Consider the following 12,366-nt stretch of genomic DNA (forward strand, 5'->3'; position numbering starts at 1 on the left):
TTCACCACTTTTTTTAAGCTTAATACAAAGTGACTTACACCTTTCTGTTTACAGTGTATTTGCTTTTTTTTTAAATAATTTAAATATTAAAATAATAAACATTAAAATAAAACCAATTAGTTAAGAAAGCGAACTTGGGAATTAAGATTTTAAGTTAAATTACGTTTGTTGGTTTCACATACTGTGGTTCGAATGAAGTATATTTAGATTTTGATTGGCGCGCTTTATGTTTTTATCAGGCTAACTTTTATTAGTACTATAAATTTTATGGTATTTCTTAGCTTAAATTTTAAGAATGCGGCGTCTTTAAAATTTCTCGTTGTATCCTCCTTGGTTTCGTCTCATTGCTAATTACATGTAATGGAAATAAAATTTAGTTACAGCCCAAATTACTTCGCTGTAGAAGATATTTTAGCTACGCAAGAGCGCTTGCCATGCAAGTTTCTTATGCCAGTCCATCGTTTGGGTACGTAAAAGTAGTATAAATATTACAAATAACTTTTTAAATTATTTTCTATTAATATGTATGGTCTCTCAGGTTTCTTAGACCCATCGTCGGACAATGAAGACATCAAAGAAGGCTCCACTATTGAACTTCCTTATTGGCTTGCAAGTGCTTTATGTTTGTCAAGGAGACAAATGGGTACTCTAGTGTCTGTTGACATTCCTAAGATTTATAAAGAAGCGTACAGGTGAGTGAGGTGTAATTTACTAATATTATGAACAACAAAGTAATGAATGCTCTTTCCGTTTTACACAAAAGGGAGTATACTAAGATAGCAGCGTAACATTATATATTTTGTATCAATGTAGATAAGAATTAAGGGTTTTAGTGTTTAATCTTTTGCATAAGGAGGTAGTAGTGTTGTGTTGATTTGCGGTCGCCACGTGGCCGTTAATTAGAGTAGAAATAAGATCTAAGGTGTAGGATTATCTGTTGGTTATTACAGTAGGATTATATATTATTTAAATTATTTGGGTAATAGGTTAGTGTAGAATAGTGAATTGTGACAAAATGGGTAGGGTGAAATGTAAGTCGAAGCTTAAATGTGTGGGTTGTAAAAAGGTGTGGAAAGATGGAGAGAGTGGTGTACGGTGTGACAAATGCGAAGGCTGGGTCCATACGGAGTGTGCAGGACTAGAGGAGGGGGAGCTGGGTAGTCTGGGGCAGGAGTGGATGTGTAAGGATTGTGACAAGGATAACAAGGGTTCAGGAAGTGTAGTGGCAATGGCAGGAAGCAGTGGTAGCCAGGAGCTGGTAGGTGGGGTGTCAGGAACTCAGAGGGAAGGAGGGAATGTAGATGTGGGTAAGGACTGGGCACTCAATTTCATTGGTGATATTCTGGGAGGAAAGATTGTTGAGGGTCTGAGTGGGACAAGGAGGGAAGTCGATTTGAAAGAAGGATTAGGTGAGGTGTTGTACAGGAAGGAGATGGAAATAAAACATAGATTAGAGAGGGTAGAGGAAGAAGTAAAAAGGGAGGATGGGTTGAGAAGTGTGTTAGTAAGGGTCGAAAGGCTGGAGTGCGAGCTGAAGAGGACAAAGGAGGAAGTTGAGAAGGAAAGGCAGATGAGAAAGGAGGCAGATGTGGAGGTAGATAGGCTGCGCAGGAGGGTGGAGGAGCTGGAAGGGAGGGAGAAAGTAAGGACTCAAGCTGTTAAGGCCACATATGCAGAGGCATGTACTGGGGAAGTTCAGGAAACAGGTGTCAGGTTGCAGAATGAAGGGGTAGCAAGGAGGGTGCGGGAGGAGGCCGGCAGTAAGGCTGTGGGTACAAGCAACGTAGATGTGAACAGGCATGAAGAGGGCAGGGATACGAAAAGGGGTACAATAGTTAGACAGGAGCCCGAAGTGATTTTCCTGGGCAGCTCTATTGTGAAGGGGGTAGAATTGCAGGGGGTGGGGAAAGGAAGTATATATAAAGCTGCGTTTGGGGGTGCAAAGATTAGGAACTTGGGGGAGAGGGTAGGCTGCATGAAAGGAAGCAGTAAAGTTAAGGTGGTGGTTGTTCATGTAGGGGGAAATGATGTGGCTGGTAGAGTGGTGGGGAGGGAAGTAGAGGAGGATATGAGGGGGCTAGTGGGCAAGGTGAAGGAGAAGTTCCCTGTAGCCAGAGTTGTGGTCAGTGGGGTACTAGTAAGGAGGGGTATAAACTATGTCAAGGCTGCGGCGGTCAGCGAGGTGTATGAGAGGGTGTGTAGGGACTTGGGAGCCATGTTGGTAGATAGCAGGAAATGGGTGGGGCAGGACTGTGTGGGCAGGGATCAGGTTCACCTAACAGAGAGGGGAAAATGGATGCTAGGAGACCTGCTAGGAAGGGAGACTTCTGGCCATTTGGAAAGGGCAAGGTTTGAGCAGCAGGGAAGAAGATAGCAACTAGATAGTGAGGAAGGTGGAGAGAAGGGGGGTGATTGTGAATATAGAGCCGATAGCAATGCTAGGGAGGAGGTGACAGCTAAAGTCAACAAAACTCAGATTGGTTGGACGGGGAGCGAGGAAGGAGGAAAGAGGGGGGTGGAGTTGGATAGGGCTGCAAGAGTGCTGGAAATCGGGGTTCTAAGGGGAAGGGGCACTCGTATCAGGGCGGAAGGGACAGAGGCGCAAAGGGGAAAATGCCAATATGTAAAAGTCGCAGTTATAAACTGTAGAAGTATATATAAGAAGGTGGAGGAGTTCTGGGGCAGGGTGGAAGCCTATGGGGCGGATATCATTGTAGCGGTGGAGACATGGTTGGACGAGGAAATTAGAGATGGGGAACTGAAGAGAGCACACTTTGAAATATTTAGAAGGGACAGGAACAGGAATGGAGGAGGGGTAATGGTGTGCATGCGAGAGGGACTCTGTGGTAGGGTTGTATGGGTTGGGGGGAGAGCGGAGTTATTGGAGATGCAGTTCCAGGTAGGAGAGAAAAATGTACGGCTGATTGCGGTGTACCGGCCACCAGGGCAAGGGGATGAAGCCATACGGGAGGTGCAGGACAGGTTGGACATGCTAGGGGAAGGCAAGTGGGTGATAGTGGCGGGGGATCTGAACATGCCAGGGGTGGCATGGGAAAAGGGGCCGGAGGGGATGGGGTCAAGGGAACAGAGATGGGCATCTCAACTGGCAAACAGAGGACTGGAGCAGGTGGTGACTGAAAGCACCAGAAAAGGTGCCAGGAGAGGAGAGCAGGATGACGGGAACCTGTTGGATGTGGTACTTGTGAGACCAATGGAGGCGGTCAGGGGAAGTGTGGTAATGGAGGGCATCAGTGATCACAGGATCCCAGTAGTGGAGTTAGACGTGGGCTGGAGGGAGAAAAGGGTAAGGAGGGGAAACGTGGTAAACTGTTGGGGTAAGGCTGATAGAGTGGGGGCAGAGGCATTCCTGAAGGGGGAATACAGTAGATGGGTAGATATAGAGGACCTCGAAGGTAGATGGGCTGCCTTAAGAAATATTCTGCTGCAGATGGCTACACGTTTTGTACCTCAGAGGAGGGTAGGCCAAGGAGGTGACCCTCCCTACTATGGAAGGGAGTTGAAAGTGTTGAAAAGGAAATGTAGGAGGCTGCATGCGAGGGCAAGGAAGCTTGGGGGAGAGGAGATAGAGGCGGAAATGAAGGCGCTTGGGAAGGAACTAGGGAGGAAATCGCGGGAAGCAAGGGATGCTTACATGGAACAGCTGATGGGGGAAGGGGGGACGGTAAATGGGGCGGAGCTCTACAGATACATAAGAAGAGTGAAGGGTGAGGAGGGAATAGGGGTTCTCAGAGGAGGAGGGGGGCAGGAATATACAGAGGACAGGGAAAAGGCAGACTTACTGCAGGAGCAATATCTGGCAGTATTTACAAAGGGGGAGGCATGGGAGGGTAAAGAGGACGACAGTTTAATGGGCAGGAAGGCCTTTGAGCTGCGACTGACAGATGTAATTAAGGTGATCAGGAGGTTGAAAGGGAGAAAGGCAGCTGGGCCAGATGGTATAGGGAATAGTCATTTGAAGTTGGGTGATAGGGAGATTGGGAAGTACCTGTTGGAGGTTTTCAAGCAGTCTCTGGAGGAGGGGAAACTACCAATGGAATGGAAGGAGGCAGTGGTAGTTCCCATCTACAAGGGGGGAAATGATAAGGCGGAGCCAGGAAGTTACAGGCCGGTCAGTTTGACGTCCTGTGTAGGAAAAGTGATGGAGAGGTTGGTAGGAAGGTACGTAAAGGGGGAAATGGAAGATCTGGGGTGGGTGGATAACAGGCAGCATGGATTCAGGATGGGGTTCTCATGCGAGACCCAGATGGCTGGGCTGTTGGAAGACCTGGTGGAAGCGGTGGACGGGGGGAAGCAGATAGATGCAATCTTTATAGATTTTGAAAAGGCGTTTGATAAGGTCCCCCATAGGAGGTTAATGGAAAAGGTTGAGTTGCTGGTGAGGGATGGAAGGGTGGTAAACTGGGTGGGTGATTTCCTGAGGAATAGAAGACAAAGAGTGAGAGTGGGTGAGGAAAGCTCCGAGGAGGGGGAAGTGACGTCGGGGGTGCCACAGGGGAGTGTGCTGGGGCCTCTGTTGTTCACAATTATGATAAACGATCTGGGGGAGGGCATGAAAGCCAGATGGAGGCTATTTGCAGATGACTGTGTAGTGTATGAGGTTGTGGGGGAAGGGGGATGTTTAACAGAGGACTTGATAAGGTTGGAGCAATGGACGGAGAAAAATGGAATGTCCTTGAATGTTGGTAAGACAAAAGTTGTCAGATTTACAAAGAGGAGGAAAGTCACACGAAATGTATATTACTGGAAGGGGCAGGAGATAAGAGAGGCAGCAGGATATAAGTACCTGGGGGTGACACTGAAAAATGACCTAGGATGGGCGGAGCACATAGAGGGGGTGGTCAGGAGGGGAAGGCAGGCGCTGGGGTTGCTTGGTAGGACCCTGCAGGGAGCTGGGAGGAGGACAAAGGAGAAGGCATACTCCACATTGGTCAGGCCAATGTTGGAGTATGCGGCGGCGGTCTGGGACCCCTACCTGGTGACTGAGGTGAAGGAGCTGGAAGGGGTGCAGCGCAGAGCGGCTAGGTGGGTGATGGGAATGTGGAGAAGGAGGGAGGGGCAGGATGGGAAACTGCATAGCCCAACGGAAATGATTAAGGAGTTGGGGTGGGAAACGTTACAGAGGAGAAGAAGAGTGGAAAGGTTGGTCAGGATGTTCAAGGTGCTGAAGGGGGAAGGGGGATGGGGGCAATTGGGAAGCAAAGTACATAGAGGGGAGTACAGAGGACGAAGAGACCACAGATGTAAGCTCCAGAGGGTGTGGAGGCGGACAGAGAGAGGGCGGAACACCTTCCTGGTGAGGACGGGGAGGGAGTGGAATGGGCTGGGGGAGGAAATGGTGGAGGTCAGGGATGGGAGGGAGCTGAGGAGAAAGCTGATGGAGGGGGGGGGAGAGGGGAGTGAGTGGGAGTTCTTGCCACCGGGTGAAAGCCCAATTGCAGGTTAAGTAATAATAATAATAATAATAAAATACCACCGTAGGTAATTGTATACTGCAGGGGGCCACTAAAAAAAACCGAAACACCCGAAAATGCATTTATTCAGTTTTTTTTATTTCTAATGATTCTGTCGAGGTGCATTCAGATATTTTCAAGAACTTAACATGTAATTAACTATTTTTACTTTCACCTGTGTGGTAACTCGAATGCTGCCATGCTTGAGTCCTGGTAAACATTGGATACTACTATTCTAGCCACATGTGAAAAATTGTAATTTTGATTAAGGGTTTGTGTAAATTATTGTAAATATTACCTGTAATGTAAATATAGTGACTTAAATTTGTATTGTACCTTAATAGTATAGCCGAGACTGTTTTCTACGAGAGATATCTCATCGCGTTTTCGCCGCCCTACTGTTTATTTGATTCTAGCTGCAACTTAACCTGTTTTTCTCCAGAGATCCTTAGGAATATAGAATAGCCAAAGCTGTTTTCAAAAATACAGGAATGATTAATGTTAGTATGTTATGGCCAGAGCCAAGACTGTTTTTCACCCTAATCTTTTTTACACATTAGTTTGTTTTCCATTTCAGTATTCATTTGAAATAGAAACCAAATTATGTCAGAAAACATCTTGGTCCAGGCCATAACGTACTTGCATCAAACATCCAGGTAAATAATATGTAGTTGGGCGGTATTTGCGGAAAAAAATGTTAAAAATCCGAAAATACTTTTATTCTATGCTCTTCAACTTCCTCTTTTCATTAGAAGCGGCGGAGGTAAGAAATTCCAAATACTTTAGGAGATATCGAATTTTTAAATTTCATCATATGTAGTTGAGCGGTATTTGCGAAAAAAAAATGTTAAAAGTCCAAAAATACCTTTATTAGATGCTCTTCAACTTCCTCTTTTCATTAAAAGCGGCGGAGATAAGAAAATTTTACAAAAAAAAAAAGTCCTCAAATTGATTTCCCAGGTCTTTATTTGTAGACACCCTAATAACCTAGCTGTCAACGAGACATTGAGAGGCCTGCCTAGTCAGGGTGTCTCTCTGTTAGTGAGGTGGGATGATAAATGTGACTCTCACTGGTGATTCTAATACGGTATCGCCTCTAAGTACAAGACTCTGAACCAGCACGCAGTCTTATCTTTGTACATAGGGCAACTGTGAGATTTGAGTGGTAACCATGACATTAAATGGCGGAGAAATGAATAAATTGGTATAATGCAAGTCTGGGTGTTTTATACCTTAAAACTATGCTGAAAACATGCGTTTTTAGCCTTTTTCACTCTTTTAAAAAATGCAGTTTTAGTAACGTAATACACAAACTCATACACTACTCATCCGCCCTCAGTGTATTCTAAAATGCTTTGCGTAAACAGGCACCCCTCAGATATCTTGAGTAGTTTTTAAATCACGTGGTTTTTTCTGAAGCTCTGCGAACCATATGTGCACTCAGATAACGGAACACTTAAGCCTAAGATAAATAAAATATGTTTAACTGTAACCCTTCAATTTTTTATGATGAATGGGCTCATACACTTTACTGTACTAGAGTATTTATAAAAGAAACCTTGCATGGTTGCATTTTGTTTGTTATTTGATGTCTTCCTTGGCAGCCAAGGGAGTGGTTGTTTTTTGCTGATGTCACATTCATTTGGTATTGTTTGTGGGTGATATCCCAACCCTCCTGGTATAACTCTGCTTGAGCCTATGCTACATTCGTGATAGCATGTAACAGCATGAAAATAGCATGGTTGCACATGCTCAGCACACAATTCAAAATTAGATTCGCACACAACAACCACAAATTACAGTTTTTTATTTTTTTTTTTCCTTCTATTTTTGTGGAAATTTTAATTTCCAAATGTATGCATTTTGTAATATTATTATATGAAACAGTTGATTACCTAAATTCAAGCAATTTATTTCACCATTTAGTTTTGAACGACAATGAATGGTCAACTACAATGCTTGGCCTCACAAATAAAAAACCATGGTTTAAATTAGTTTTACTTGTTATCTTTGAAATGCACATATCAAAAAAAAATCACTAGCTACTCTACACCGCTGACGTGGTGTTTATCTATGACGTATTTTACGCTGATTGGTCGCACACAGAAATTCTGCGCACAGCACGGAGTAAAATTTTGAGTTTGATAACTTTCTGTACACCATTTGCTTGCTGTTTTTCTGTGTGCGTGTGCGGTTTTCCAATGTAGCAGCTGCTATCTGCTGGTGAGCATTCAGCTTCCGTGCGTCTATGCTGTGCACGTGCTGTTGCGAATGTAACCTGGCCTTCATAAGCATATTGTTGGTACCAGAGTATTTTGTTACCCACTAATATCTTGGCGGTCATTTCACCTAAAATCTTAATGCTGACCCTACCTTCATGAAGGGTAGGAATCTCCAAGACCTTGCTCAAGGAGCTTTTGCTGTACCGGATGTTGCATTGTACGTCATAATTCTTACAAAGCCAAAAATTCTAATAATATGAGGGTCCATCTTATTATTTTGTTTCAGAGAAATTTTGAAAGCAGACCCATGCGTGGTGGATCTTCATAAGTTGCAAATATTCTTCTACCATTTTGGCTCCTATGTGTGTGGGCTGGACCACAGGGACTGCCAGGTTATAGCAACTGTGCTCATGCAGGTAAACATGTGCAGTTTTGCAGTGGCTGCATCAGGTATTGTACCTGACCGCCAAGTTCATCAGAAACATTTTTACTTTGTCATGTAGAACAGACTTCAGTAAGTACAGTAACATAGTCTATCCCACAAACAAGTTCTCTTTTTCCAACAGCTAACTTATGAACAAATTTTTTTTTAATTTGACTGCTAAATATTTTTTTCATTTATTCTAAGGAAAATACTGGTAAACAGTTGCCTAGACTAGTTGTTTAAACACATTACATTATTTTATTTGATGGAATTTTTAGCCCTAGGATAACAGTTAATGTCTCCCGCGAATCCGTCAAAAAGGTGTACGCTTTAAATGAGCTTCAGATTTAAAATATAAAAAGTTTGCAATTTTCCTAATCTCGAGTCGAACTTATCAGTTTGGCTTTAGTTTTCTACCTGGTGAGATGCAGTTCATGTACTTAGTAAAATGTGGGTTTGCCACAAAATGACATTGTAACCGTTAGTTCTGAATAGTAAAAAATGATACAGATTCCACTTAGAGGGTTCCAGCAGACAGGGAAGATCAGGGAAAACTTGGAAATTTAAAAGTTTTCTAATAAAACCTTTAGAACACATGGATATCGATAAAATCTTGGTTGCAAAACAGTACCAGCTATCAGCAAGTTTACATAGGATACTATGTATCTTAATGTTTTAAACATGATATGAATTTTAATCATAAATTCTTCAGCCATTAATAATCCAAAACACAATAATTGAATGTAAGAGATATATTAATTTCAAAATTAAAATATCAGAAAGTTTGATAAAACAAATATATTGACTTCGACCAAGGCTACACCCTCCCTTAAGTCCGATGTGCCTTGCCCGCTCCATTCAAACCACCCGCCAACGAGTGTGTGTGTCGGCCCTGCAAGAGGCACATTTATAGAGCCTGTGCCACGCACCCCTAACCTAATTACCATTTAAATAATTAATTTTCATTCTTTATGTTTTTTTTTTTTACTCTTCCCTAGTGCGTTTATGTAAACAGGCTAGACATAAGGACTGAACAGCGCCATGCGCGGCAGATTTTAGAACTACCCGATGCGGGTAAACTATTTTTTGAACTTAAGTAGAAATTAGTAACGTTTTTATGTAATATTAATTCAGGGAAAATATGTTTAAACCAGTGTTAAGAGCTGTAAGACCTATGCTTCGCTACTTTGTTCCTCCACGTCATTGCCCATTGCCTAACGGTAAATCCGAAGCTTCCTGCGGCCATGACACCCTGACCACAGCCCAGTTGCTTTCAATAGCCACCCAGGCCATGACACGTCTTCTGTACCTTGTTGACCTCACCGTGTTTCTTAAGTGATTGTTTAACATCCGCCATACATAGTAATTTTTATAAAACCTTTTCTTTCTTCTGCAAGGCCTACTCCAGGTGGTAGACTGCTTTAACTAAATATTTCAAGTCCACAGGACATTTTAAAAACACTACGATACTTCCTTCTAGGCCAGGTCACCTGGTGTCTGGCCCGCACCTAATGCCGTTGGCAACTTTCTCAGTTTAACTTAGCGTGTAGAATTTTCAAGTACTTGTTCTGATTAAGCATGAGCAATAAAGCCTTTTACCAGGCGCAGAGTATCTTTCATCCTCTGACCACGTGTAACAACTATGCAGGAACCGGAGCGTGTGGGACGCCCTAAGAACCTACTTGCAACCATCATTCATGTGGAGTGAGATAGCGTGCCCGCCGCTTAGAGCGGGCTTGCAGGTTAGATTGCAAGTAGTATAGGGGTTTGCAAGCCAAGTCACACACGGGCGACGTTATGGCACTGAGATAATGAGGGATAGACTGGTCCACATGCCCAGTATTGAATCTACCATATTTCTTTCATATTTTTTGAAGTATCTAAAATTTAGTTATGTAGAAAAGGGTTATTGATTTGTGCAATTGACTTAATAAGTATCATTCATTTTATGTCAATAGTGTGATTATGCAAATAAGTGGTATTATCAAAGAGGCACCAAAAAATGCCAGTGAACGGATGCGAGAATACTAGACCAGAAAAAGGCATTTTTTTCATTTGAAATTATACTCGCATTTTCACTATTCTTAATTATTCTATCTTGTTCAGTTAAAAGAAAAAATACTAATAATTTGTCTTTAATCTATACCTAATAAGCAGAAGTTTCATTTCTGTCATGCATGGACTTAACGCACACTTTTTTTTTTTTTTCATAAAGAAAATTAGTCAGGGAAATTTTATTATTAATTTTTGATGACACCCTGCCAATGTGATAGCAAACCACCTTAGAATCACTTGTCTAATCTGCACGGGCAACGCTGTGGTCGTCTCCCCACGGTGATGACTGGGTATCCAAACCGGCCCCTGGGCTCTTCGCCCCATCGTCTGCGATTCACGCAGTCACATTGGAACGTGGTTGCAGACGTTCAAGGACCGCTTCCGCCTGGTGATGGACTTGGCTCAGAACTCGAGCTCCGAGCCACTCACCGTCCAGCGGCTGGACATCCTGGAGAAGCAGCTGTACCGCGAGGGGCGACAGGCCCGGGCCCAGCTCAGCTCGTGGCTCAACTCCGGGGCGTCGCAGATCACCGCCGCCGAGATGGTCGTCAACCACAAGAAGCGCAAGCTGGCCGCCCTCGACTGCATTTGATCCCGGCCTTTCCTCCTCCATCGTGCTGCCGTGCCATCCGGGAGCTCCGTTACTTGCGAGAGAGTGGTGTTGCCGACTTGTGACAGAAGTGTGTGATGCACGCTTTCTTCTTATCATCTTAATACTTGACCTACTGCCGTGTTTTAAAACCGCAGAACATTTTAATTCTATAACCCATCATGCAGCTGGTGAAAAGAAAGACAAAAAAAATTTAAGTCTAAACAGTTCACCTCTGAACTGATGGAAATGTGCCACTCAATGATTTTCAGAAAAAATATTTTTTTCTGTTGTGTTGTTTTAAAAAGATGTCATGTTTTCACTTTAGTTTCTTGAAGTGACTTTTACATTAAAAACTTTTTTATATTGTGTATTGTTGATTTATTTATCTAATTTGAACTAAGTCTTTTTGTTTACTTAAGTGAACTAGTTAACTGCATGCTTTAAAAACCATTGAGAGTTTTATCCCGACAAGTATGGAAGTAAAAAAAAAGTAGTTGTTAGAAAGTTATTGTTTTTGATTCCTTTTAGGTAGATTTCAAAGAATTACTACCTATTGTAGCCGTTACCATGGTGCGACTATCCGAAAATGTTTACAGTTTTTCGTTTCTTGGTCCGTAGACCCTAAAACCATTATCAACTTCTAAGATTATATATTTATATTTATATATCTTATATATAAAATTCTAGTGTCACAGTGTTAGTTATACTCCTCCGAAATGGCTTGACCGATTCTTATCAAATTTTGTATGCATATTCAGTAGGACTGAGAATCGGCTACTATCTTTTTTTGATACCCCTAAGTGATAAGGGTTGTCCACCTCAAACTTTTTTTTTAATTTTTTGACAAAAATTTTTATTTTATTTTTTTATAATGTGGCATTAAAAAATACATACAACCCTAAATTTTCACCCTTCTATCACCAACCCCTAATTTTTAATAGAATTTTATATTTTTCAACCCCTGTTGTTCCATGAAGTAAGCTGTTAGAAGTCGGAATCGCTCATTTAATGCTAAAATAAATACGTAACATTAGAACTCGTTATTGAATTTCATGTTTTAATGCACCAAAATACATCTGCCACCATTTCTCCCCAAGATCACAACTACTCAAAAACAAAACAAAACAAAACAAAACCCTAACGCCAAAGGCCACTTGTCTTTCAAAACAAACAACTGAATAACAACTCTGTGCGACTCAACATTCCGCCCACCTTGTCATTTCCAATTGACAACTTAAAATAACCAAACATCACGTAACTGTTTCACTCATACCATCTTTCCAAGATACACCACCTATAAGTTACTTTATGACACTAGAATGGCAAAGGCACAATCTTGACAACTGGTCGCTTGACTTCTCCGGAGACAGTTTGCACAGCTACTGTACGCACACAATTATCCGAACCAGGAAAGATCTTTGTAATGCGACCCAGCCTCCATAGATGGACTGGCATGTGCTCTTCCTTTAGAATAACCATGTCTCCAATCTGCAGGTTGGCTTGTTTCGTCCACCATTTTGGTCGATTTTGAAGTCTTGACAGATATTCAGAAGACCAGCGTTTCCAAAAGTGTTGAACTATTCTTTGCACCATTTTCCATCG

The 12,366-nt window shown here is 42.5% G+C and overlaps 1 protein-coding gene across 1 annotated transcript; it reads left to right on the forward strand.

Annotated features, from left to right (window-relative positions):
• Positions 1 to 219: 219 nt before the first annotated feature.
• Positions 220 to 11,132, forward strand: LOC134533849 (DNA replication complex GINS protein PSF3). Its single transcript, XM_063371547.1, has 4 exons — positions 220 to 466; positions 539 to 692; positions 7,980 to 8,109; positions 10,537 to 11,132. The coding sequence occupies exons 1-4, from the start codon at positions 361 to 363 to the stop codon at positions 10,762 to 10,764; spliced, it is 618 nt and encodes a 205-aa protein (XP_063227617.1). The 5' UTR covers positions 220 to 360; the 3' UTR covers positions 10,765 to 11,132.
• Positions 11,133 to 12,366: the final 1,234 nt, after the last annotated feature.

Source organism: Bacillus rossius, chromosome 1 (genome assembly GCF_032445375.1).
Source record: "Bacillus rossius redtenbacheri isolate Brsri chromosome 1, Brsri_v3, whole genome shotgun sequence".
Lineage (NCBI taxonomy): Eukaryota > Metazoa > Arthropoda > Insecta > Phasmatodea > Bacillidae > Bacillus > Bacillus rossius.

Excerpts from the sequence above, each read along its gene's own strand:
- LOC134533849 (XM_063371547.1), top strand. The coding sequence starts at position 361 with ATGGAAATAAAATTTAGTTACAGCCCAAATTACTTCGCTGTAGAAGAT. Across the intron at positions 467-538 it reads TATGCCAGTCCATCGTTTGG|GTTTCTTAGACCCATCGTCG; the intron begins GTACGTAAAAGT and ends ATGGTCTCTCAG. Across the intron at positions 8,110-10,536 it reads TAGCAACTGTGCTCATGCAG|ACGTTCAAGGACCGCTTCCG; the intron begins GTAAACATGTGC and ends ACGTGGTTGCAG.